General features: G+C 51.1%; 2 protein-coding genes across 2 annotated transcripts in view; both read right to left on the bottom strand.

Moving 5' to 3' along the window:
• FCRL6 (Fc receptor like 6) overlaps positions 1-10,364 on the bottom strand; it is a 34,358-nt gene extending 23,994 nt beyond the window's left edge. The window contains 2 exon segments of the mRNA XM_032845722.1: positions 10,018-10,142; positions 10,241-10,364. Coding sequence (XP_032701613.1) covers positions 10,018-10,142; positions 10,241-10,364 — 249 coding nt within the window.
• An 8,636-nt stretch (positions 10,365-19,000) lies between these two features.
• Positions 19,001-20,028, bottom strand: DUSP23 (dual specificity phosphatase 23). The gene is made up of 2 exons (XM_032845618.1): positions 19,735-20,028; positions 19,001-19,238 (listed from the first exon to the last, which is right to left on the bottom strand). Exons 1-2 carry the CDS (start codon positions 19,999-20,001, stop codon positions 19,053-19,055), a joined length of 453 nt encoding a protein of 150 aa, XP_032701509.1. The 5' UTR covers positions 20,002-20,028; the 3' UTR covers positions 19,001-19,052.
• Positions 20,029-27,380: the final 7,352 nt, after the last annotated feature.

Below are 27,380 nucleotides of genomic sequence, written 5' to 3'. Positions count from 1 at the left end.
TGTTGGTGGGAATGCAAGCTGGTGCAACCACTCTGGAAAACAGCATGGAGGTTCCTCAAAATGTTGAAAATAGAACTACCCTATGACCCAGCAATTGCACTGCTGGGTATTTACCCTAAAGATACAAACGTAGTGATCCGAAGGGGCACGTGCACCCGAATGTTTATAGCAGCAATGTCTACAATAGCCAAACTATGGAAAGAACCTAGATGTCCATCAACAGACGAATGGATAAAGAAGATGTGGTATATATATACAATGGAATACTATGCAGCCATCAAAAGAAATGAAATCTTGCCATTTGCAACAACATGGATGGAACTAGAGGGTATCATGCTTAGCGAAATAAGTCAATCGGAGAAAGACAACTATCATATGATCTCCCTGATATGAGGGAGAGGAGATGCAACATGGGGGGTTAATGTGGTAGGAGAAGAGTAAATGAAACAAGTTGGGATTGGGAGGGAGACAAACCATAAGTGACTCTTAATCTCACAAAACAAACTGAGGGTTGCTGGGCAGAAGGGGGTTGGGGGGGGTTATGGACATTGGGTAGGGTATGTGCTATGGTGAGTGCTGTGAAGGTTGTAAACGTGGAGATTCACAGACCTGTACCCCTGGGGGAAAAATATATATATATATATATGTTTATAAAAAATAAAATTATAAAAAAAAAAATAACTCTCAACAAATTTAAGAAGCTCAAAATCATATCAAGAATCTTTTTTGATACTAGAAATCAATTCCAAGAAGAAAATTGGAAAAAACATAAACATGGAGGCTAAATAACATGCTACTAAACAATCAATGGTCAATGAAGAAATCAAAGAGGAAATTTAAAAATACCTTGAGACAAATGAAAATGAAAGCACAACATTCCAAAATACATGGGATGCAGCAAAAGCAGTCCTAAGAGGGAAGTTTATAGACATACAGGCCTACCTCAGGAAACAAGAAAAATCTCAAATAAACAATCTAAACATAACCCAAAGGAACTAGAAAAAGAATAAACAAAGCTCAAAGTTAGTAGAAGGATGGAAATAATAAAGATCAGAGTGGAAATAAATGAAATAGAGATAGAAAAATAGAAAAGATCAATGAAACGAAGAGCTGGTTCTGTGAAAAGAAAACAAAGTAGGTAAATCTTTGGCCAGACTCCTCAAGAAAAAAAGAGAGATTCCACGTAACTAAAATAATAAAGAGAGGTTGCAATGGACACCACAGAAATAACAAAGGATTGTAAGAAACTACTACACACAAGTATACACCAACAAATGGGAAAACCTAGAAGAAATGGATAAATTCTTAGAAAATGTAATATTCCAAGACTGAATCATGAAGAAATAGAAAATCTGAACAGATTGATTTCTAGTAAGGAGATTGAATCAGTAATCAAAAAATTTCCAGCAGATAAAAGTCCAGGACAAGATGGCTTCATGGGTGAATTCTACTGAACACTTAAAGGAGAATTAATACCTATTTTTCTCAAACAATTTCAAAAACTTGAAGCAGAAGGAAGACTTCCAAACTCATTTTGTGAGGCCAGCATTACCTTGATAATAAAATCAGAGAAAGGCAACACACACACACAGACACACACACACACACACAGACACACACATTACAAGCCAAAAGCCCTGATAAACACTGATACAAAAATTCTCAACAAAATATTAGCAAACCAAATTTGACAATACATTCAAAGGATCACACTCCATTATCAAGGGGGACTTATTACAGAGCTGCAAGGATGGTTCAATATACACAAATCAATCAACATGATACACCACATTAACAAAATGAAAGATAAAAATATTATATGCAGAATAGATGCATCAATAGATGGAGAAAAAGCATTTAATAAAATTCAGTGTCATTTTATGATAAAAAATCTCAGCAAAGGTGGTATAGAGAGAAAATATCTCAAATTAATGAATAAGTAGTAACCCACGGCTAACATATTCAATAATAAAAAGCTGAAAGCTTTCCCTCTAAGATCAGGAGCAAGACAAGGATGCCCATTCTCGACATTTTTTCTTAAGATAAATAGATTGATTTATTTATTTATTTATTTATTTATTTATGAAAGTGGAGAAGGGGGAGACAGGGAGAGGGAGAGAAAGTCTTGAGTAGACTCTGCACTGAGTGTGGAGTTTGATATAGGGGTTGATCTCATGATCCTGAGATCACAGCCTGAGCCAAAACTAAGAGTCAGACACTTAACCAACTGCACCACCCAGGAAGCCCCATTCTTAACATTTTTATTCAATATATTATTGAAAGTCCTAGCAACAACCAGACAAGCTATCAGACAAGACAAAGAAATAAAATGCAACTAAATTAGAGAAGAAGTAAAACTGTCACTATTTACAGACTGATACTATACGTAGAAAACCTTAAAGACTCCACTAAAAAATTATTAGAACTAGTAAGTTAACTCAGTAAATTTGCAGAATACAAAAATAATATAATACACAAATCTGTTGCATTTCTATACAGTAATAATGAACTATCAGAAAGAAAAATTAAGAAAATCCCATTTATAATTGCACCAAAAATAATAAAATACAAAAGGAATAAATTTAACCAAGGAGACGTTTACCCTGCAGATTATAAGGCTTTGATGAAAAAAATTGAAAAAGACACGAAAAATGGAAAGGCATACCATGCTCATGGATTAGAAGGATTGATGTTGTTAAAATATCTATATTCCCCAAAGCAATCTACAGAGTCAATGCAATCTCTATCAAAATACCAACGGCGTTTTTCACAGAACTAGAAAAAAATAATCTTAAAAATTGTATAGAACCACAAAAGTCCTAGAGTAGCCAAAGCAATCTTGAGGAAGAATAAATTGGGAGACATTATGCTCACTGACTTCAAATGATACTACAAAGCCATAGTAATCAAAACAGTATAGTGCTGGCAGAAAAATAGACTTGGATCAGTGGAACAGATTAGACAATCCAGAAATAAACCCACACTTACATGGTCAATTAATCTCTGACAAAGGAGGGAAGAACATACAATGGGGAAGAAAACAATCTCTTCAATAAATGGCATTGGGCAAAATGGACAGCTACATGAGAAAGAATGAAACTGTACCACTTTTTTACACCATACACAAAAATAAACTCAAAATGGATTAAAGACTTAAATGTAATACCAGAAACCATAAAACTTCTAGAGGAAAACACAGGTAGTATGCTTTGGGACATTGGTCTTAACAATACACTTTTTAAAGATTTATTTATTTGAGAGACAGAGAGAGAGAGAGAAGAGGGGCAGAGGATGAGAAACAAGGAGAGATGTAGATTCTCTGCTGAGCAGGGAGCCCAATGCAGAGCTCGATCCTAGGATCCTGAGATCATGACCTGAAGCTAAAATCAAGAGTCAGATGCTTAACTGATCTGAGCCACCCAGGTGCCCTTTATCAATGTATTTTTGGATGTATTTCCTCAGGCCAAGGAAACAAAAACAAAACAAATGGGACTACATCAAACTAAAAACCTTCTGGACAGCAAAGGAAACCATCAACAAAATGTAAAAATAACCTACTGGGAAATGAGACTTGTCAAAGATATAACTGGTAAGTGGTTAATATGCAACATATATAAAGAACTCATACAACTCAGGGTGCCTGGGTGGCTCAGTCAGTTAAGCATCTGACTTCAGCTCGGGTCATGATCTCAGGGTCCTGGGCTTCCTGCTCAGCAGGGAGCCTACTTCTCCCTCTTCCTCTGTCTACCACTCCCTACTTGTGCTCTCTCTTTCTCTGTCAAATAAATAAAAAAAAATCTTAAAAAAAGAACTCCTACAACTCAATATATAAAAGATATGAACAATCTGATTAAAAAACAGGGAGAGTGAACAGACAGATGTTTCTTCAAAGGAGACATGCAGATGGCCAACAGACACAGGAAAAGATGCTAAACATCACTCATCATCAGGGAAATGTAAATCAGAAGCACAATGAGTTATCACCTCACGCCTGGTTGGAAGGGCCTTATCAAAACGACACATGTTGGCAAGGATGTGGAGAAAAGGAAAGTTTCGTGCACTGTTGGGAATACAAAATGGTGCATATGGAAAAGAATATGGAGGTTCCTCAAAAAATTAAAAATAAAAATACCATATAATCCAGCAATTCCATTTCTGGGAATTTATCTGAATAATATGAACATATTAATTTGAGAAGGTATGCACACCCATATGTTCATTGTAGCACTATTTACAATAGCCAAACTGGGAAGCAACGAAGTGTCCATTGATTGATAAATGGATAAAGAAGGCGTGATATTTTTATACAATGGAATGTTACTCAGCCATAAAAAGAATGAAATCTTTCCATTTTTGACAACATGGATGGACCCAGAGGGTATCATGTTAAGTGAAAGAAGTCAGAGAGAGAAAGACAAATACAGTATGATTTCACTTATACATGAAACCTAAAAACCAAAACAAATGAACAGCAAAAAACCTAAAACAGAAAAAACCCTAATATAGAGAACAATCTGGTGGTTGCCAGTGAAGAGGGTTGGGAGATGGGCCAGATGGGGAAGGAGACTAAAAGGTACAAACTTGAAGTTATGAAATAGACATGATGGGGTACAAGGTACAGCATATGGGATATGGTTGATACTATGTAACTAGTTGGTGTGGTGACCATAGATGGGAGCTACATTTATCCTGGTGTACATAACATCAGTGACTCTCTCTGTTGTACAGCAGAAACTAATATAATACTGTATGACAACTACACTTCAGTCTAAAGAAAGGGGGGTACTTAAATCCCCCATCAGCCTGGGTCAGCTGTGAGGGACAGTGGCTGCTGAGGACAGGGAAGTCAGTCCCACTTGCACGAGGTGGAGGGGAGAACACAGCAGCTGGGATTAGGGGCAGCTCTGGGCGTGGGGACAGCATGGTGGATCCTGGAGCTGCTCATCTAAGCTTCAGAGATCCCTCCAGACCCGAACCTGGTGAGACCTCAGGGTCCTTGTGTCTAAGGTGATTGAATGATTACCTTTGCGTCATTGGGTTGTTGTTAAGGTTCCGTGAGAAAATGTGAGTGGTGCTGCCAGAGCTCCCCGCGGTCATGGTGGAGATGTTCCCTGGGCTGTCCGGTCAGCATCTGGAGCCTCATGGAGTCACCCAACTCTTGAATCGGCCAGAGAAAGTGAGGAACTGGAATTTAGTTGTTCTTAGTTTTACGTAATTTAAATGTAAGCATTTACAGGTGGCCAGTGGCTGCCTCACTGGATGCTGGTAGTGGCTGGCAGGTAGGACGGCTTGATGGGGGTCAGCTGCAGAGAAGGAGCCGGCCAGGAAGCCTGGAGCCCCTGGAGCCTGCCCCCCACCTGGGCTTTTACTGGCCTCGTTCTTGGGACAGATGCGGAAAATGGGGGGAGTCTGTGAGGGCGGAGCCAGATTGGGCATGGAGCTCTGCATTGGCCTGCAGGGGAGGGTCACTTGGAGGCTTCTCATCACCACACTCACCCTCCCAGCCTTCCCCACCTTCCTTCTAGAAGCAGCTGGAGGGAGCCCGAAGTGTGGGGTGCGGGGAGAGGGGGGAGAGAGAGAGAGAGAGAGAGAGAGAGAGAAAGAGAGAGTGTGTGAGTGTGTGTGTGTGTGTGTGTGTGTGTGTGTGTGTGTGTGTGAGATCTGCAGCGACCCCTTGTGGCCACTTGGATAGCCGCCGCACTAGGGAGCAGGTTACTACTGGAAGGTCATTCTTAGCCCACCCAGCTTCCATTTTTCACAAAGCCCAGCCTTGCCTTCCAGAGAGACAGGCTTATACTCAGTACAGCCTTTGTGCTTTTTATTTTCGAAATGCCTCCATTATTCTATTTTGCCACACTGCCTCGTGATTGTTTCATTGTCTTTCCGGTCTGTGACCTCCTCAAAGGCAAGGGCCAGGTCTAATTCCTGTCTGTGTCTCCAGGCCTCGCACACTTTGAGCTTCAAGATACACCAGACGTAACTGTTAGGAGTTCTGAGGCCAGATAGATCTGGGTTCAAATCTAGATTCTGTTGCTTACTAAACAGAGGACCTGGGGGCAGTGGCTTTAATCTCACTGAACTCAGGTGTGCAGCCTGTGACCAGGCCATGATGACCTCTGACTTCTAGCATCGTGGAGAGGATCCCGCGGTCGCACACACGACATTCTGCATACTCGCTCGCCTCTCCGCCCGAAAGGGAACCCACCCTCCGTCTTCTTAGGAGCCGCGTACTCTCAGCGTCATTCTAGCTTTTCTGTCTCGGCATATCCGGTGGACGGTGTCTGTTTTCATTCTGTCTGTCTGTTCCCATTGTTCCTGCAGACTACCCCATCCTGTCTTAAACACTGGGCGCCAGGGCACGGGAGGGCTCTCCTGGTTTTCGTCCCCGTTTTCTGGCTGCACTCCTTCTGGCTCTTTCAGCCTCCCTCCTCTGGCAACTTTGAATGAGTTCCGTGGACCCTGTCCCCAGGACCTTTCTCTCTGTACTCTACACTCTAGCACAAGTATTCTCATCTGTGATCGTGGTCTAAGTGACGGCCTCTAAGGCAATGAGTCCCGAGCGCGTCTTTCTAACACATTCTGCAATCCTGCATTTGGGGTATGAAACAGCTTACCTGGGGGATGAAATGTAATGGGCGTGCAGGACGGGAAAAGTAAGGACATGGAGATGGGGGTGGGCTCGTGATTCAAAGGAGCAGCACAGATGAAGAGGAGGCCCCCCAGGGAACTGGCCACCTCCCCCTGCCATGAAGGAAGGAATGAAGGTGCTGAATTATTTGGATGCGAGGCTCAGGGTCAACCGAGCACCTTCCTGTTGGGGAAACTCAGCTAGAATCCACTGATTAGGAATGCCCACCGTGCTTCCCCATCTGTGTGGCAACGGGGCGCATAGAGAAAGTTCTGTTTAGACAGAACACCGGGTAACAGGATAATATACACGGGGTCTTGGAGGCTCCTTAAACTCAGTATGTCAAGACTGGACCCAGCCTCTGCCCCCCAACCTGGTCCTTCTCTGTTGTTGCCTGTGTTGGTCGGGAGTACCACTCACCACCTGCTGTGCAAGTCTGAAACGTGGTGTCATGACTCTGATTTGCCCCAAAGCGCAAATGAGCTCAGCAAAAATGCTCCCCCAAATATGACCCTTTGGGATGACTGCTATCATGGCTGTGTGTGTGTGAGCACACACGCTTTGTATTTCTGTTGTGTGTAATTTCCCCACTGCTTGCCCCCTCGGCTAGTCTGGCGAAAGCCTGGTCAAGCCCCAGATTTCAGTTTATATAACATTCTTGACCACTGTGTCCCACCCAGGTGGGGTCAGGTGCACACACATCCTGTGGCTGCACATAGCACGTCCATCCGTCTATCCGTCCATCTGTCCATCCGGCATGGATTTCTATTGCATGCGTCTCCCCAGGACTGCTGGCTTGCTGAGGGCACAGGCCACGTTTGTCTTGTTCACCAAAGGCAGGTGTAGAGAGTAGGGGACAGCTCTGCAGAAGGGCTGGAAGCGGGTGGAGGCACATTCTTTCCTGGAGATCGGGGAAGAAAAGCATATATAATATACAGTTAAGGTGATAAATTGGATTTTTTTTGGGTTCCCTGCTTACCACTGTCAAGCGTAATCTATTTCATGCATTTGTACAGAATGCATAAAATAGGTCAGATTTCATTTTCTGCAGGTTGCATATTTTCGCCCCAGTTCCCTGGGTAGACGTGGAGCCCAAATGGAAGTGGAAAGGCTGGGAGACGTGTGCTTAGGGGAGGTGGCCCTAAAGGGTTTTGCATGCTAGGCGCGGGAGCTGGGTGCCCGGGGGCGAGAACAAACTCAGAGGAGGCAGTGAGATATTTGGGCAAGAAGAGTGTGGCATTTGCAGGTGGTCAGACAGGAACCCCGGCTCGGCTGCATCATCCTGGGGCTTGGGTTTTGCTCCGTTCCCTCCTCTAAGAGCTCTTCCCTGACTTCCTCTCCTCTCGTTGTTCCCCCACTAATCCCTCCTGCGCTCCTGTCCTCAGCTGCACATGGACCAGCAGACGTCATCCCCAACGAGACAGACCTCTCCCTTGGCCTGGCTCGCCCCCTTCCAGCTCCCACCCCACCTTTCCCCTCCCACCGCAGCCTGGCTTCTCGAGGGTCCGCCGCATCCACATCTCCTCTGCTGCGATCACAGCCCCTCCTGTCCTGGAAGGTCTGGCTTCGACTGCCATACCCGCACCACCTCGCTCAGCACCACAAAGACTCAGTTGTGGCAGTTCCCACCCCTGAGCTCCAACCCTCTGAAAACTGGGCTCCACGGCATATTCGAAGGCTGAACCCTGCTTCCCTCCCCAATGGCTTTTCTTCCCTGGCGTCCATCCTGCCCCCTCCTGACCCACCTCCCTGGCCACTCCTTCTCAATCTGTTGGCCGGAACCTCCTCTTCTTGACACTGCACGGTCGGGGGACAGGTCCTCCAGTTCTGTCCTGGGCGCCCTCCCCCCCCCCGCCCCGTCCCTTCTGTCCACTGCCCACTGTGCCCTAGTCCCGTGGCTTTAAACCATGTGTGGTGGCCCCAGATTCCTATCTCCTGAGGTGATGGCCTCTCCTGTGGACTTCAGACAGGAATATACAGGAAGGCCCTCCCCCTTCCCTGGGGAGCTCTCGAACACGGTGTGCCCCAAGTAAAACCCTGCCTGGCCCTCCTCCCTGGGTTGAAAGAATGCGCAGACGAAGACGGCCCACGCCAGCGCCCCACTGCCCTCCTCCTCCGCAGCAGTGACCCCAACAGAAGTTCCAGGGTCACCCTTGCCAGGATCGCTCCCCCAGTTCTACAGGCCCCTCTCCAAAGTGTGTCTCAGAGCCCCTCACTCTCCCCATCTTCACCGCCGCTGCCTCCTGGGAGCCCTCACAGCTTTGACCCATGCTGCTGGGAGAGCCCGTTCCCTACTTTTCCTGGCCCCCGGGCTTGCTCCCCTGTGTTTCCCACACGGAAGAAAGATGTGAACTCCTCAGGATATGAACAGACCCAACGTAAATACCCTCTGTTTGAAACTCCCACTGCCTCTCCAGCATGTCCCTTTGTACCCTGGGGGTCAGGCTGGGCCTTGTCTCCCTCTCCAGGCTTACAGGAGGCCACGGTCTTCTCCCTCTGTGCTGGGGACGCCCCCTAGGTTCTCCTCCTCTCCTCCCTCCCTTGGGCCCTCACTGGTTCCTCCCTCTACCTCGGGCTCCTCCTGTGTGTGTGTGTGTGTGTGTGTACAATGGTATTAAACATTCTGGAAAGCATAGTGGAGGGCACCTGGGTGGCTCAGTTGGTTAAGCGTCCATCTTCCGCTCAGGTCATAATCTCAGGGTCCTAGGATCAAGGCCCATGTCAGGCTCCCTGCTTAGTGGGGAGTCTGCTTCTCCCTCTGCCTCTGCTGCTCCTTCTGCTTCTGCTCTCTCGCTCGCACTCTCTCTCTCAAATAAATGAGTAAAATCTTAAAATAAAGAAAGCATAACGGAAAACAGAAACACCTGGGTACCCACCCCCAGCTCTATTTAATTCCACAATGTCATGTTTGCTTTAGATTTTTGTTTCCTTAAATAAAGTAGTATGGAATCATTTAAAGTCCCGCCCCCCCCCACCGTCCTGTCTCCCCTCCAGAAGTAACCCCTGACCTTGGTATCCACCATTGCCATGTCTGTTTCTACACTTTCATGACACGTGTGTGTCCGTCTGCAATAGATAGTATTTGGGGCGAGTTGAAAGTTTACGTAAGGGGTATTTTATTGTGGGAGGACGGGGCAGGGCTTGGGCGATGGGTCCGTGCTGACCCACGTGGCTCTAGCTGTCACTCCCGCCGCCACCAGCCTTCTATCCGGTACATGGGTCTAACTACTGCTCCTCCTAGGATGGATAGTGTGCCACCTTCGGTTTTTGGCCATTCAGAACGCCGTGCAAAGAACATTTGTACACGTCTCCTTTGGCACGAATTTGTTTCTCCAGGGTAGACCCTGAAAAGCAGCATTTCGGAAGAGGAGCGCTGGTGCCTCTCCAACCTTGCCAGCAGGCGCCTGGTGCTCTGGGTGCACCTGCTGCGGACTGGGCGCCGTCAGGGCTGCCGCACTCGGCTTCGCCTCCAGGGAGCCCCACGCCGCTCGCCGGACCCGGGCCGCGCCTGCACCTGCCGGGGAGCCCAGAGGGCCGGACCGGAGACAGCCACGGGCGCGCTCCAGCCCTGGGTCTCTGCGGGACGTGGCCTCAGTCCTTCCCCCAACTAACTCCGTTCTAAGGTGAAAGCTGTACAAACCAACAACTTCCCCTCCTTGAGCTCAAACGGACAAGGCCCCGGGATGCGAAGACAAACACCGGCGCGCTTCACGGGCAGAGAGGACAATACAGGCATTTCAACGGAGGTATTTGCTTCGGACTTTCCTTTTGGGGAAATAAAACGTTCCAGAGTTTGCTTGAAGTTCTCCTCCCTAGGCCTTCACCGACTCCCCCCAAACCCAACGCTCCAGCCGGCTCCTGTGTTGAGTCTGGTGGGGCCTAAGCATTAATTTTATGAACTATGTCCGCATCTGGGTTTGCTTTTATTCACACGAATGGTTCTGTACCGCATCTCTGCAGGTTCCTTTCTTAAGTGCCCAACGCCGTTTCCGAGATAAACCTGTGTCGAAGCCCATATACATAGTTCACCGTCCATCCATTGTCCTAACATTTTTTTTTAAAGATTTTATGTATTTATTTGGCAGGCAGAGATCACAAGTAGGCAGAGAGAGAGGGGGAAGCAGGCTCCCCAATGAGCAGGAAGACTGATGTGGGGCTCAATCCCAGGGCCCTGAGATCATGACCCGAGCTGAAGGCAGAGGCTTTAACCCACTGAGCCACCCAGGCGCCCCGTCCTAACAATTTATTTCAAAATCGTTCTCAGGGTCAGGCCTTAAACCACACTGTACATACATTCCAGGACAGCAGATGGTTTTGCTTTTTGTTCATGCTCAGTTCTGAGCTCCTAAAAGTGTGCCTGACATGTAGTCGGTGTTCAAGACGTGGTGCTGGGTTTGATGAATAAATAAGCAGCCTCATTCATGGTCCCAGGCTGCTCACATGCAGAATTTGTCCAGAAGATACATACAGATATGAAGTGACTGGAACTTTCCTGTGAGCCAGCCACATCACTCTCCAAACCTATTGTACCTATTTGCATATCTTCCGGCAACATGAGAGTTCCCTTTCCCCCAGCCTTGGCAACTTTGGTGTTTTGAGACTTGGTATATGTGTGTGTCCAACCTGATATATATATAAAATCAAATCTTACTGCTATTTTAATTTGTATCTCCCTAACTCCTTTCTGATCCCCCCCCCAACCCCTGTCATGATTTCCTTTGTGGCTTCTGGGTTATCAGATGAGCAGAAATATGGATTGAAGTGGGTTGAAGGTCACCCTTAAGCTCTCAAGGGTACAGCCTGATACCTGCATGGGCCCGGAGCTCTCCTTGCAACCCAGCCTCCTTCCCTTCCTGGCGGGTTTGAGCACAAGTGCTGGTCCAGATCCAGGACCCGCAGGACTGTGGAATGAACTGCGGAGGCTGCCCCCCATCGCTGTCCCCGCCTGGTTCCGTCTTGAGCCCCTCAGGCTCGCAGGAGGGAGAAGAGGGCACCCTGGGTGCCCAGACTGGCTCATTATTCCCTAGGTCTCCCTCTGGGGAGCGCCAGCCGCAGGTGCTCTGGGGCTCAGGGTGCTTTGGTGTCCACGGCTGCCTGGGCTCCTCTGAGGGTCTGCGTGTTCCCTTGGTGGGGGCAGCCTTTGGGGACCCGGCATCACTCGCCCATGGCACACACCGTACCCTGCCCCTACTGGAGAACATGCCACCCGGTCTGCTTGGCTCTTCTGAACTTGACAGACTGACCACCACTGGGGCAAAAGAAGACAAGTTTGCAGGTCAGGGGGCAGACATAAGGGAGCCGGAGGTACAACTAAAGTAGAAAATTTGAGCTCACAGGGCGCCCATGGCTGGGGACCATGGGGACAAATACCATGGCCCTGGCCTGAAGGCAGCCTCGCCCCCCTCCCCCGCGGACCTTTGAATCGGGTAAACTGCGCGCACACCAAGACTTGAGATGTGACGCCAGTGAGCCAGCCAGGGCAGTGGGCACGCGGGAGCCCGGCCAACGGCCATCTGAAAGATGCGTTTCCAGCACGTGCAGATGACACTCTCTTGAGATCCTTTCCCAGTTGAAAAGCATTAAAAAGTCATAACCAGTGAGCCCAGAGGGCGAGCGCGGACTTAACAACCCCTTTACTTTCTTTGGCAAAGCATTAGAGTCATTAACTTGCAGCAAGCGGGGAAAGCAGGTTCTTACTTAACTCGTATCTTCTGAAAAGTCTTAAAAATCAGCCACATTGAGACTTTGTCTCTCTTTCAGTGCTGAATCATAAAGCACCATCCTGTCGCTCAGAAATGGGGCCATTCTGTCTGGGTGCAACTTAAGACCAATGGAGCCCAGCGAGCTGCCCTCGCTCAAAGGCCCGGGGCGTCTCCCCGCCGGAGATCGGATGTTAACTCTGACCCTTTGGTCCCTCCACCATCTGAGTCCAACCCTGTGTTTTCTGCTGCCCCTGGGAGGGGTTTTTAGCTCCTCCCAGCATCTACCCCCACCCCCGTGGCCACCCACTCACCTTGCCCACCTCTCTAAGCCGCCCTGTGTGGCCTCTGCACCTGACACAGACCGCCAGCGGTTTAACAACACCTGCCGTGTGTATAGATCCCCTCAACGCTACGATCCGCCTCTTACGGAAGGTGAACTTCCCCAATCTGACCGGACACCCTCCTCTTTTGTCTGTAATCACGGCTTAAGTATTTATGCCCTGGATCTTGGCATCATACTTGTGGGCGTGCACCTGTCACGTATCCCCCCTGCTCCCCCCACCCCCAGATGATGCATCTCCTGGATTTATCCTGCCCGGCTCTGCATCTCTGGCCAGTGGGTCCGGTGTCATGTGCATCTCGAGCGCCCGGGTGCCAGGCGTCGTGCTGGGTGCTAGCAGCCTGGGCACGGTCTTCCGACTCCGGCAGGAAAGGGAGACATTAAACGATGAGATGAATCATAGGTGAGCCAGGGCCCGCGAGGTAGAAGGACAGATGCTTTGGGAATATGTGTGAGTATGTGAGGGGGCGGTTGGAAACCTTTCCCCGGGAAAGGGTGTTAAGCTGAGACCAGTGGGGAGTGGGAGTTGGGAGCTGGGCAGAGTTGGGGACAAATGCCTCCCCAGCAGGCTGCCCTGACTGTCGTGCAGAGAGAGTCGAGGATGCCTGGCCGTGTGCAGGACTAGGGCAACTCAGCAGACTGGCTGGGCTGAACCTCACGCGTGCCCAAGGTCGTCAGGCCTGTGTCTCAACCGGCTCCTGTGAGCTGATCGCTGAGCTCTTGAGACATCCTGCCTGATAAGAAGTTCTCTGTGGACCTAGATCTTGGGCCAGGCAGATGGTCTGTGCTCACAGTGTGGTGGTGTATATGCCGGGCTGCTGGGGGCCATGCAGTATCAAGGCTGACCTCTGGGGCTGGAGCCTGAGCGCCTAAGGTCAATCTTGCAGGGGCTGTGTGCCCATGGACCCGCCCCCAACAACACCCTGGCACCCAGGTTCAGGGAAACTGCGCCGTTGGATGGTATTGTATGTTTCCATAGTCCTCGGGAGAGGTGTGTGTCCTTGGGATGCCCCTGGAAGCCCGTGCCTGCTTTGCTTGGACTCTGCCCCGTGCGCCCTTCCCCTTTGCTGATTATCATTGTGTCCTTTCACTGCAACGAGCCATTACTGAGAGTACGGCAGCTTTTCCGTGAGTCCCTCTAGCGAGGGTGGTCTTGGGGACCCCTACACGGGGAGAGCAGGGAGAACAAGGTGTATGGCAGAGGGAGGAAGGAGCTGGAGGAAGTGACTGGCTTCCTTGGGGCCTCACAGGTCATGGTCAAAATGGCATAGTTCTCTCTGTGGGCTTGACCTCAGTGTGGTTATTTAATCCTGTTCCACGGCCCAAGGCTGCATCAGCCCCAACTAGACCTCATGAAGTTGTCTACGGGAAACATGCCAGTTGGCGAATTTGCCTGGGAGTGGGCTTGCGGAGCCCAAGGGCACATAGAACCCACTGCAGGAGGTGAGGAGGAGGTGTCCCAACCCATGGGACAGCCACACCGAGGACTGTCCATATGTCTCACCTTGGGTTTGGAGCGGAGTCCCTACTCCATATATATCTGTTGGGAAGAGACAGCGGTGTCTTTAGTATAAATGTAGGAGGAGAATCCCAGAACCATTCACCTTGCTGAATCCTACATACTGAAAGCTCAGAGGTGACAGCACCAATTTGTTTCATGATCACATAACCATGGTGACAGAGTAAGTCAAGGGAAAAATAGGGTGGGAGAGTGGTTGAAGCAATTTAAGGAATTTATTGGCACAAAGGATTCCATTATCAAGGTTGCAAATAAGTCATGAACTTCAGGCGTGGACGTGTGCCGTGCCACTTTCTGCTTGCTTGGACGAGCATGCCACCCTCTCAAGAGTATGACTTGAATCCAAAATAGCCAGAGAAAAATTTAAAAGCAATGACAGAAGTGCTCATATAACTCACTTCTCAATCAATAGGGGACTATCGTTTTGATGGAGCGGGAGGTGTGGGGGTGGAAGCCTGTTGGGCTGGTGGCCGGGCTGGCAGGTCAGCACTCCCGCGTCAGAGCAGCACTGCCCATCTGATGGGGTGGGGTTGGTGATCCCAGGTCCCACTAACGGCCTGTGAGTCCCATTGCCTCGCTTCTGGGGGACACAGATGCTGCTGCGTACTTTGTAATGACAACGAAGTCTCGTCTCGGCTCCCAAGAGACAAGGCAGTTTATAGTTAGATAAACCCAGGTTTGAATCCTGTTCTAGCTACGTGACTGGGTGTGCGGCTCAAACCCTCCAGGCCTCAGTTTACTCATACGTGTACTAGGCGTTATAAGAAGACCTTGTCCGTAGGGTTGTTTGGAGGATTAAGTGAGATAATGTCTATAAAGCACTTGGCATAGTGCCTGGCATGCATTAAGGGCTCAAATAACAACAACAAAAACTGAAAGGATATTAGAGTTTTTAATAAATCATCAGACACAAAAAGACATTTGCAAAGGCTCAGTGCCATCCCCGTGTGCCTCCAGATTGTCATGCTGGGTGAGGACGACGTCTGCTCTGAGTTATGTAGTCGTGGAGGGGACGAAGTGACCTGATGAGTCAGCTTCACTATTCTGGACTTAAATGCTTGGGCTGCGTTTTCAAGCACAGCCCATAGCTCAGATGTGTTGGCTTTGGTGTCAGATGTTTACTCCCTGGGCTCCTAGGAGGGTGGAGAGAGAAGCCATCAGAGGCTGAGTTGGTAAGATGGCCCTTGATGCCAAGCTCTGACTATGAGGGCAGACTGCCCTGTGTCACTGGAGCCGGGGGGAGGTCCTGGCGGGAGGGACGTCTGGATGTGATCCCGGCTCTTTCACTGCAAGTGTGAAGCACTGGGCAAAGTCAGCCAGTTCCATAAACCTTAGTTTATCCCTGGAAAGGGAAAAATACCTGATCTGCAGAGTGGTTGTAAGGATGAAATGACACAATGCGATGATGTACATAAAAACACCTGCCCTGTGGTAGGGCTTCATAAACACGACGATTGTAACGGTCTAAGTAAACAAAGTACAGTCATGAACAAGGGCGAAACACATTAGTGGTAACTGGTGTTGTTTTGTGACAAAATGATCCTGTGAGACCAACTCAGTTTCCTTCTTGGAAAGAATGCGACACGGTCGGCAGAAGGTTGGACTGGAGGCTTGGCAAATGAGTGCAGTTCATTCTGGGAGAAAGTTGATGATTTGGATCAAATCCCGGCCCCTGTGACATGCTCATCCCTGGGAAGATCTGGAGGGGTCTTGGGGGGCGGGTAGGGGCGCTGTGCACGAGGAGTGGGTTTCCTTCCCCTGGGGGAGGACAGGGGAGGAGTCACCCCGCAGGTCAGGTCCTTATGTGTTTGGGATGGTGATAGGGTGCTGAGGAGGCTGAGCTCCAAGGGAGTTCTGGGGAGTGGCCACAATGCAGGCTGATCTCCGCAGCAGGAGGCTGTGTGCTGGGGACACATGCCTGGGGGCCAGCTACAGAACCTGGGGTCTCAGAGTGGCCGGTGCCCCTTCTGTCCTGATGCCAGTTGCTTGCGCATCAGAACACTTCTCTGGGAGAGGAACCAAGGAGGTGACGGCTGCAGCGCCCGAATGACACGGAGGGATGTCTTCCCTCCCGACAGCCTCCATCCGGCAGGGAACTCAAGTCACGTTGCAGACAACAAACATGAATGAACTTTGAAGACACAGGGGTGTGAGTCTGTGTCACTGCAGCTGTGTCCCCCGGCCGCTCATGGCAAATAAACCCTTCTGAATGTCAAGAGGTAATGGTGTCTGTCGACATCTTGAAAAGCCACCGGGTTGGAGGGGCGGGGCTGGAGCTGGGAACTGGGCACCGCTCAAGAAGGTGAGCGTTTGATGCTGTTTGGTCCTTTCTCGCCCACAAGACGGTGCATCCGAGGGAGAAATTCCCAAGCACATTCCCATGGGAAACGAAAGCTTATAGTGGCACCTGGTGCTTGTTGCTCTAATGTGGTTCTCAACTGGGACCAATTCTATCCTCCTGGAGGACGTCTGTCAACATCCGAGCACATTCTTGCTGTCACTTTTTTTTTGCGGGGGGGGGGGGTTGCGGCGGGGACATGCTACAGGCATCTAGTGAGCAGAGGTCAGGGATGTTGCTAAACACCACACAGTGCAGAGGAGACCCCACAGCAAAGAGGTCTCCAGCCCCAGAGATCAGCAGTGCAGAGGCTAACAGACCCTGGTGCGAGGCGCTGTGAAGGTCCTTTGTCAGTGGACGTGGCTCATTCCTCACACCCATCACCTCGGTGAAGGCAGAATGGGGAAGGGTCATGGCCAGCCTGGAAGCCATTGCTGCTGGCCGTGGATGGGAGAGGAGGTGGGGAGCAGGTGAAACATGTGGGGGTGGGGATGAACCCAGAAGGAGCCTCAGGCTCACCTCCCAAGGTAGATGAAGGAGAAGGGCAGAGTTTTTCATTTCAAGTCAACTCTTACTTATTTAAAAACCGATTTCCTTAAGCACATAATTATATGTTTATTTCCCGGAGGAACTCTTGAGGCAGCGGAGATCTGCTTATGGGGACGGAGGCTGCACACAGGGCTCTAATGGGGTTAGAAAAATGCTCTGTCTCCTTTGAAGGAGCCTTGGGAGGAAGGGAGGGAGGGAGGGCATTGAGTTCGAGGACTGGTTGTCTCACCTGCTGGGGCAAGAGCAGAGCTGAGAGGAACTCTGGGTGCAGCTTCAAGCCTCCGGCCTCTGGTTTCCATCCTGGTAGGCAGAGGGAGGGCATCCAGGAAGTGGGCCATCTGCATGCTTCCTGCCTTCACTTGCACACACACACACACACACACACACACACACACACACGTGCACGCTCCCCTTTGGAAGGGGCTGTGGGAGGCTTCCGGGGAGCAGTAGGTAGGGTGGAGGGACTTCAGTACCCCTCTATGCAGTACATCTCTGTGCTGCTTCCCACGTCTCTGTGGCAGCCTGTGTGCCTGGAATTGGGGGCTCCTCACACCCTCTGACCTGGCTGGGCTGGGTGGGGACTGAGGGAATAGGATGGCCAACTGAGTCCCTAGCTCTGACACACCTCGGAAGAAAGGGGGGGCATCTTACAGCCCGTCTCCCCCTCCCAGAGACATATGGTGAGACTCTGGCTGATATGATACTGTGTGTTGGACGGGGGCCGAGTTGGATGGGCAATGGTGCAAAGGAGAAAGATGAATCAGGAGCAGGTGCCTTAGACCTGCCTCTGGCCTAGGCGACACAGGATGGGGGCCTCAGGGGGACCCTGGCCTCCTCCAGCTCTGTCTCCCCTGCATCTGGGACGCACGTCTCTCATAGTGCCATTGTCTGGGGCTGGACCCGGTGTGTGCCATCTCCTCCAGGAGGCTGAGTCATCGCGCTGGGCTGGGAAGCCTCCGCACCTAACAAAGCCCGGTACGCACAGATGGGCACTCGGTCGGCAGTTCCTGATGCATTTCTACCTTGTCCAGCCGCCTGCCATGGAACAGACTGAAGTTACAGCAAAGAGAGTCTGTCCAGCTGGTCTATCCCACCCATCCTGTCTCTCAAAGCCCAAAGCGTGGTGCTAGGGCTGCTAGGATGGGATCCAGCTGGGAGTGAAGGTAACAGCTGAACCATGGCCAAGAGCTGTGGCCCTCAATGTCTGCATTCACCCACCAAATATCCTCTCGGCACAAGCACCCCGGCTGGGTCAGTTCCAGCTCAGTGTGAGGTGTGGGGCAGCATAATGGGCCACTGTTCACTCGGGAGTGGAGCAGCCCACGGCTGGTGAGGGGCGCCCAGCCCTTGGGAGCTGGAGACGGTGGTTATCTGTGAGCACCAGGCCTTCTCGGTCTCGAGAGGGCTAACAGATGCCACACAAGGGGGCAGAGGGGCCTTGACTGGGGTGGGGGTTGTATCCCCAGGGGCTCTCCTGGTCTGTTGGCATCAGAGACCTGGGGCTGCTGGGAATTTGTGCCCTTTTCATTGGCCAGCTTTCCTGGAGACACATCAGAGATCATCAGAGAACAGAGTCTCGGCATCTTTCAGAGGCAGAGGGTCTGCCTACCCTCCACTTTGCAGAAGTGTGGCCTTGGGCCTGAGGCTTAGCTACCTCACCCACAGGACAGGAAGGGCCCTGATGGCATCCCCAGGTCACAGGGCTCAGGGGAGGCTCGGAAAGCCGGGTGCTGTGCACTGTGGGCTGGTTATCAGAAGTTATTTATTCAGGGAAGCAGAGGAGGGAGCCCCCTGCCCCCCAGTGTGGCTGCCCCGTCTCTTCAGTCAGGACCTGCCTGCAGGGAACAGCTGCGCAGTCTCCCAGTCTCCCCGGCCAGCAGGAGCGGCAGGGCTGAGCGCTTCAAGGGCCTGTCCGCGACTCGGGGCCCCTGAACACGGGGGTCAGGGCCTGGGGCGCAGACCGGAGCTGAGGCCCTTTATTTAGTCCGCTGGTAGAACTGGAAGACGGCTTTCTCCTGCTCGTAGGTCTCGATGGAGCCAGGTCGGAGGCGCCGGATTTCAGCGATGGCATCCCCCGCGGCCAGACCCCGCTCCTTCACCAGGTAGCAGGCAAGCATGGTGCCAGTGCGCCCGAAGCCCAGGGCGCAGTGCACCCCTACTGCCTGGGAAGAGGGAGCTCGGTGGGGTGGAGCCCGACGCCCTCCCGGGGGGCCCCATCTCCTTCTTCCCACACCTGCTTCTTCTGGGTCAGGCCCAGGACCTGGCAGGGGTCTACGGCTCTCAGGGGCATCACAGTCAGGGAGTGTCGTCCTGCGCCTGGCGGCTTGGAGGCCGCCGTCACCTCCCTTGTAGTTGGTTCAAGGGCTGGGCCCCTAGGCTGCCTGCCCCAGCCCTGGGCCGGCTTCTTTTTGGTTTAGAAACGTGGCTCCCGTCTATCTGGACGGCGCGAGGCTCCGGAAAGCGCGCGGCGGCCTCTGCCTTCCAGCCTCTGCCCGCGGCTCCCAGCGCTCACTGCTTCCCTGCGGCCTCGCCCGCGGCCCGGGTCCCCAGGCTCCAGTTGCTTCCCCGCGGGCCCCGCCCCTGCAGGCCCCGCGCCCCGCCTCCGCCCCGCCTGTCCCCGCCCCCCGCTGACCCGCAGGCCCCGCCCCGCCCGCTGACCTCGCCGCGCGCGCTGGCCTCGTCCACGATGCGCACGAAGCGGTCGATCTGCTCGGGGGCCGGCGGGCAGAAGTCAGGGATGCGCAGCCGGTGCAGCGTGAGGCCGGGGCAGCTGTCGCCGTGCGGGGGCCCGCGCTCCGTCAGGGACACCAGGTGCCGCACGCCCTGGTCCAGCAGGAACTGGTAGTGCGCGGGGAGCCGCGGCAGCGCCAGCCCCGCCAGCCGGCCTGGGAGCACCCACGAGAAGTTCGGCGGCTGCGCGCCCATGGCTACGGCAGGACACGCCGGCGCGCCGACCCCGCTCCTCCTAGCCGCGCCCGCGCCCTGGGACACGTGGGCTCGGCGCCCCGTCGGGCGACGCCCCGCTCCGCCGCGGGGATTGGCTGAGCCGTCTCGGGGGCGGGGCCGGAGCGCGGACACCGGAGCTCTGAGTGACAGGACGGGCGCCGCGACCCGGCCCCGGTCCGGAGCAGCGCACTCGTTGACTGGTTGGATCTCAGGACTGGGCGGGATTACCGCAGCGGTGCGCACGGGGATTGGTCGAGCTACCCAAATAGCGGGGAGGCAAACCCGTAGGGAAGGAAGAATTGCCTAGTGCGGAGGAGGCGAGCGGGGTCGGGCTCTGCTGCTCCCTGGCGGCCGGTGGCGGTTATTACACCAGCGTCCATGGCCCTTGCTGTCCCCGGGCCTGGCCTCTTGGGAGTCTGACTTCCTTCATCGTGGACGCCCAAGGGTTTCCTCCTCTGGGGGAAGAACCGTCTCTACGGTGACTGACTGGTCCTTGTCAGTGACTTGGTGAACCTGTCCAGTAAGGGCGGTCGCCACTGTGCGGAGGACTATTCTCCTTGTCCTTGGCTGGGATTAGTCAGAAATACTGGCTGCATCTGCTGCCCTGAAGTCCTCCCCGGGGTAGTAATCACAGTCCAGTGATGATAACGACCCACGACACAGAATGAACGTTTAGTGAGCAGTCGCTATATGCCAGACACTATTCTTAGCACGTTACCTGTGTTGACTCATTTAACTGCCACAGTAATCTGATGAGGCAGGTAATCTAATCCCCCTGCTTTTTTTTTTTTAAGATTTTATTTATTTATTTGACACAGAGAGATCACAAGTAGGCAGAGAGGCAGGGAGAGAGAGGGGGGAAGCAGGCTCCCCGCTGAGCAGAGAGCCAGACGCGAGGCTCGATCCCAGGACCCTGAGATCATGACCTGAGCTGAAGGCAGAGGCTTAACCCACTGAGCCACCCAGGCACCCCTAATCCCCCTGCTTTACAGAGGGGAAACTGAGGCTCCAGAGAGGTTCGGGGACTTGAGCAAGGTGAGTCATGGTCTGGGGACTTGAAACCAGACAGCCTGGCACCGGCATCTTTAACGCCCAGTATTGTTTCCTAAAGTTGAATGGAAGGGAAGGATGCCGCCTCTTCACAGGGCCGTCCTCGCACTCCCAAATATCATCTGTGTTAAACTGCAGTACTTCTTAATTTCTCTTAACATTTCATGACTTCCATGCTCTCACCCTGCTGTGGGGAGACCAGAGTTCCTCGGTGTTGTTAGTAGAATGTAGGGACCTAGCTCTGAACTCTGTGTCTTGGCTGGGATCTGACCTCCCTGGGTCCTCATTTGAAATGTGCTTCTAGGGATGCAGACTAATTATAATTATGAAAATAGTTAATCCTTGTTCAATTTGCTTGTGTACCAGGCCCTGCGCCAAGGGCTTTCCGAAGAACCACACGTGGACGGTCTTTTTGTGTCTCTTTGGTCCACACGTAATCTGAGGCTTAGACAAGCTGGTTAACTTGGCCAAGGACATGTGACTCGTTCGTGGCTGGGCTGGCGAGCCAAGGCCTGAGTCCAAGCCCAGGGCACTTAGCTGTAAAGACACTCCTCTTCTCCTGTCTCCACCTGCCCCTGACACACATTTGACCACTTAAAGATCTGGTTCCAGTAAAATGGAAAGGAATTTTTCTTCCCCCAAGTTCAGAGGCTCCTCTGACCCTGTAAAACTCCACTTACCAGGTGCCCAGATGAGGCTGAAGCATTGCCTCCACCTACACCTTGCCAGGTGCCAGGAGCCAGGAGCTCTGTGATCCCCCCTTTCCTCCCCTTCCCTGCGATCTGAGCCTTGGCACTCCCACTTCCACCAACTCCTGACCAGTCTTCTTGCCCATCCATGTCCATTGTTCCCCCTCCTTGCCTGCTGTGGCTCCCAGGGTCGCTGGCTGTGTGGACTCTGGAGACAAGACTCTGGCATGTGCACCTTTCAAGTTGAAACTTTCTTGGTCATTTTGTCTTACTCTTCTTTCTTTGCTGCCTTCACTCCCCACACCCTATGCTGCTTCCTTTTCTCCTTGAGATCTACCTCAAAGCCTGTCTTCTTCAGAGGGAAGACACTTCTGGGGAGGGGGGTGGAGATTCTCTTCTCCCCTGAGCCCCTAACTGTGACTTTCCACTTGTGCAGTTTCTTGCAGGGGAAGAAGTGCAAACTTCCACCTGCCTGGACCTCCTTAGAGAAAGGTTAGTTGGGTCACACTGTAGGAACTTTCTCTGCCTTTGGCTCGGGTTGTGATCTCAGGGTCCTGGGATCGAGTCCCACATCGGGCACCCTGCTCAGTGGGGAGCCTGCTTCTCCCTCTCCCTCTGCTACTTCCCCTGCTTGTGCGCATGCTCTCTCTGTCAAATAAATACATAAAATCTTAAAAAAAAAAAAAGGAATTTCCTTCTACTCTACAGCTGTGTCCTTTCCTTTCAACAGAGCCTGGGTGAAAAGGGCCCAGCGTCCTTGCCTTGGGCTGTGTCCCATGGTCAAGCATGCTATTTAATTTTTTGTCTTGGGTCTGGGGAGTTTTGAACTGGAAAGAAATCCCCCTTTGATGTATTTTGGCTCAGACTTCTGTGATTTAACCATGCCGGAGCTCTGCATACCCCTCTCCCAACTCAATACTGATCTTCCTTTCCTTTCTCCTCTGTAGAGTGTTACCAGACCCTCAGGAAGATTTAGCCTTTTTCTGTGCTCACTTCTCCCAGGAGTGGAAATATGTACTCCCAGGAAACTGTCATTTCATTGGATTAGGGTTACCTCTTTGTGTGGGAGCCAAGGCTGCATTGTTCCATCTTTGAATTCCACAAATCTAATGCACGGTGCTCAAAAATGTTAAAGGAATGAATAAATGAAGAAAAAAAAGGAATGCAGAGGGGAGACTGCACATGCACATTTCTGGGGGTGTATGTGATTGTCCGGCACTACAAGACAATGTACGATGGCTTGCTTCTTCCACGCACGAGCGCGTGGGCTGTGTTGGATGTCGTGTAGCACCTTCTCAAGGGGCACATTTTACCTGTCTGTGCTTTTAAGGAAAGAATGACTGTGTCAGTATGATCCTGGCTGCGTCTGATGGCTATTTTTGTAAAAAAGGATCAATAAGCCTTGCTCTTTGTCAAGCTCCTCTTTGGTTGTATGGGTGTGAGTGATTGCGGGTGTATGTGAATGCATGTGTGTGTGTTGAGGGAGACACACACATTCCTGGAGAACCGTCTGTTGACACTGACGCTGAGCCGAGTAATAAGCTGAATGTCCCTGACTTGAAGGAGTTTACAACGTACTGGAGAGGGTTTAGACTCCAGTGTAATTGTTCTCATAACATATAATAAAGCACTAAATTACTCATCAAAGACAATCAGATAATATGTATTAAAAAGTTAATTATGCAGTAAAAATAACAAGTGCTAAAGAAGTCAGTGGGGGAAAGATAAGCTTGGGTTAGAAGGGCCAGAAAAGTCCTATGAAGACAGGAGTCTTCCCGTGTTCTGGTTGTTCTGTCTGCTGTGAAGCAAGAGAAGTAACTTTCCTTGACAAGCTCAACAGTACAGTTTTGGGAGAATCCTAGCCCCCTCTTTTCCAGTCCATAAAAATATTTTGACCTACTTCTGTTTCATGTTGAGGTCCCAGTTTCCAGACTGGCTTGATGCCAGTGGCAGTTAGAAGGGAAGTCAGAGTCAGAGAATTCCTCGCTCCAACCTGCTCTCTGTGTCCCATCAAGGCAAAGGATTGCTTAGGGCTGAGTTCCTGGGCCCTTGGACTGTAGTCAGAATTCTCAGTGTCTTAAGTATGCTGATCCTCCATTGTGTAAACACATTTCACACCTGGAACCTGATGATTTGGAAATTGGATATGAAAGGGGGGTGGTGTGAGGTCAACCTCCAAGATGGCCCCAGTGAACCACCTCCTGCCTTGTCTGGTCTTCTCCCACACTGATAGAAGTGTAACTGGCAAGATACAGTGGAAGTGATGGTGTGTGATTCTTAAGTTATGTCATACAAGAGCTTGTGGTCTTTGCCTTGGAGAAGCCGGCTGCCATGTTGTGAAAACACTCAAAGAGTCTCTTGGAGACAACTGTGTGGTAGGGAACTAAGCCTTCATACCAATGTCACGTGAGGGAGCTAGCTGTTTTGGAAGTGGATCCTCCAGCCCCATCAAGACCTTAGATGGCCAGAATCTGGACAGTAGCCTCACAGATTCCCTGAGCCAGAACAACTCAGCTAAGCTGCTCTTGGATTCCTAACCCACAGAAACCATGAGATAATAATTATTCATTATTTGAAGCCATCAAATTTTGGGGTAATTTTTATGCTGTGACAGGTAACTAATATGAAGGGACTATTCAGATAGAAGAAAGGAGGAGAAATAATTTCTGATCAACTCAAGAAGTGGGAAAAGAACAGCTTTGTTTTTGCACGAGAAAGGTATACCATAAACAGCTGTGGTCCAAGTGTGCGTACGTTTTTTGGGGATGAGAGGCGGTGATAGGTCGGTGCAAAGTTCCTACATTTGGAGAGTTGTGCTGTGCAGAGGGTGGGGGCAGACAGCTTGACTGTGGGTTTTGTGTGTGTGTGTGTGTGTGGTGTTGCAGCTATGGGGGTTTGTGTGATATTCATATAGTGAGGGATAATATACACACAGGAAGTAGGCAATACAACGGACCCTTCACCAATCAGTTCCATTGCTGTAAACGAAGAATGGAGCCATCCTGCCATCCCTTGCATGGCCGTCAGTGTGGAGTGTGGAGGCTTTGACATGATCTGGGTGTGGCCAGATTTCCTTGGACATTTTAATCTAGGTCTTTCCACAAGATGGCACTGATAGCTTTTCCTTGTTTCTCCTTGTTGTTAGCTGAAAAATCTGATTTGTACCCCACTACAGAGCATTCCATGACTGAAATCTTGCAATTGACCAGTTGATGTCTTGTATTTCTGACAATTCTGTCACCTTCGTGGCACCTAAATTTTTCCCTGTAGACCATTCCAGGAGCCCACAGAGACTCCATGTTGGGATGTTGGGAGGTGGGGGGCGCCTTAGAGCAGAAGCTGTGATTGGAGAAGCTGGAGATGGGGAAGGACATGTGGCCGGGATTTGGTTTTTTCAAAGCTATCAACCCCGGGCAGGGGAGAGCAGAGTCAGAGAAGAGGGAGCTCTCAGATAGCAAAGAGCCACCTGTGTGATGGAAACCCTTTCGGGGAGCTCTCTCACATCTGCTGTTCATGCTGCTACAGCCTTGGCTTTGCCTGGTGTCCAGAAGGAAGAAATTACCGAAGATCTCAACATTGCAGTTTTCATGGAATGATCGTCACAATTGGAAGGAACCTCGGAGATCTCCTGGCTCCAGCTCTCTGTTTCTAGGTGAGGAAATTAACGGTCCCTTGGGTGGTCCAGACTGGGACCCAATCCATTCTATCAAAAGTCCCTGGGTCGCTACACTGTGTCACTAGACAAAACTACTTAGAAGCGCTAGGTCTCCATTTCCTCACCTACAAAATACAGATGTTCACAATAATATAGATCAGTGAGGATCCCTGAGAGGGCTGCAGATGTTAGGGGTGTGCCCAGTACCCAGCGGCTGCCGGGCCATCATTGCTCCCACAACATGGGGGCTGCTCCTTCCGTCACCGCCATCACAGGATGATCCAGAGCCTGATGAGAATTAAGGAAAGAATTACAGTTACATTGAAATATCTCCAGTGTGAGATGAACGCTCGTAGGTTGCTGTGGTTGGCAGAAATTTAAGACGGCTCCAAAGGCCCACACTTTTTGGCGTGAGGATATGGCTCTCAGAATTTTGTTATGTTACTCAGTTCAAGGGGGCCACATGGGGAGGTGGCCTCTAGGAGCTGAGGCTGGTTCCCAGGTGACAGCTACCAAGAAAGGTGGGACTTCAGTCCTACAACGGCAAGGAAGTGAGTTCTGTGTCTGAACGAGCTTGGGAAAGGACCTCGAGCCTCTCATGAGAGGAGTAGCCTGTCTGGGGTCTTAATTTCAGCCTGATGAGACCCTGAGCAGTGGATCTAGTTAAACCGTCGTTGGACTCCTGACCTACAGAACTGTGAGATAATAAATGAACATTTCTTTACTAGGTTTGTGGCGATGTGTTACATAGCAATAGACAAGGAATGCAGAGGCCCTCTTTTCTTTCTTTTCTTCTCCTTGATATGCTGGTTGCCTTACTAGATCTTCGAGGTTTCTGAATTGCTGTCTTATTTCTTGTGTCTTTCCCCGTTGTTTTAAGTCTTCCAGTGCCCCGAACGGCAGACTGCACAGGTCCGCTCTCCAGTACAGAGGCAGCAACTACAGTGCATCAGGGGAGCTCAAGAAGGGTCCACATCTTCTTCCTTCTGGTCGCCTGACCGACTGCCTGGCTGTGGCTCTGACTGTTCTCCTCAAACTGTAACCCCAGTCGAGCAGCCTCAGCCTCACCTGGTGGCTTTGAGAAATGCAGGCTCTCGGGCCCACCCCAGACCTGTGGGATCCCCAGGTGGCTCATTTGCACACCTGTGCCTGAGAAGCCCTGGTGTAAGACCCATTGTCCTACAGCTCTGTCCCCCCTCCTGCTTGACAGCATGTGGCAGCACCTACCCTATGACCATAGGAGGCCATGTCTAGGTGTCTCCTCTCTGGAGCCTGGGAGCTTTGGCTGAGCAGGGCTGTGGTCAGAGGAACTGCCCAGCACAGGCAGAGGCCTAACTGGCCTGGGTTGAAGCCCGAGGTCACTGAGCAACCCCTAACAGTCTCTGATTAAAACAGTTTATTGCTTTATCTACACGTTAGGAAGATGTCCAAGAAAAATATGCTTAGATGTACATTGCCACTTTCCTGTTTTTGTTCCAAGGAAGGGCTTGGTTCTCAGATTTCCTTTCTGGAGGAATTCTTGAGGCATCATTTTCCACTCTCTCCACCTATGAAGCATGTTCCGGGCATGCCAGAAATTGCCTGATGTCTCATCCTCCAATTTAAGTGCCCCCAGCCTCCCCTGCAGTTTGAGGGAAAGGGGAAGGAGCCACGGACCACCCCCTGTCCCATCCGCCAGCCCCCAGCAGACCTTCCCGCCCAGACCCCATCTCTGCAGCATCTTCTTAGGACCTGTCACCTCCGTGGCTGTCTGGACTGTCGTCCGCCATCCCAGCCCCTACACAGTTCCCCTCTGAGCGGCTGCGGTGATTTCACAGAACACAGATCCTACTTCCAGTCCCCCAGTAACTCCTTACTGCCTTTAAGACAAAACATCCTAACGTTTGTAAGACTGGCGCAGAAAGCTCTCTGGGACGAGGTCTCTTGCTAAAATATATACACAAACAAGGAAAAGTGATTACCTA

This window comes from Lontra canadensis, unplaced genomic scaffold, assembly GCF_010015895.1.
Source record: "Lontra canadensis isolate GAN:19392208 unplaced genomic scaffold, GSC_riverotter_1.0 scaffold168, whole genome shotgun sequence".
In the NCBI taxonomy this organism is placed as follows: domain Eukaryota; kingdom Metazoa; phylum Chordata; class Mammalia; order Carnivora; family Mustelidae; genus Lontra; species Lontra canadensis.
This window is presented reverse-complemented; position numbering and strand designations above follow the sequence as displayed.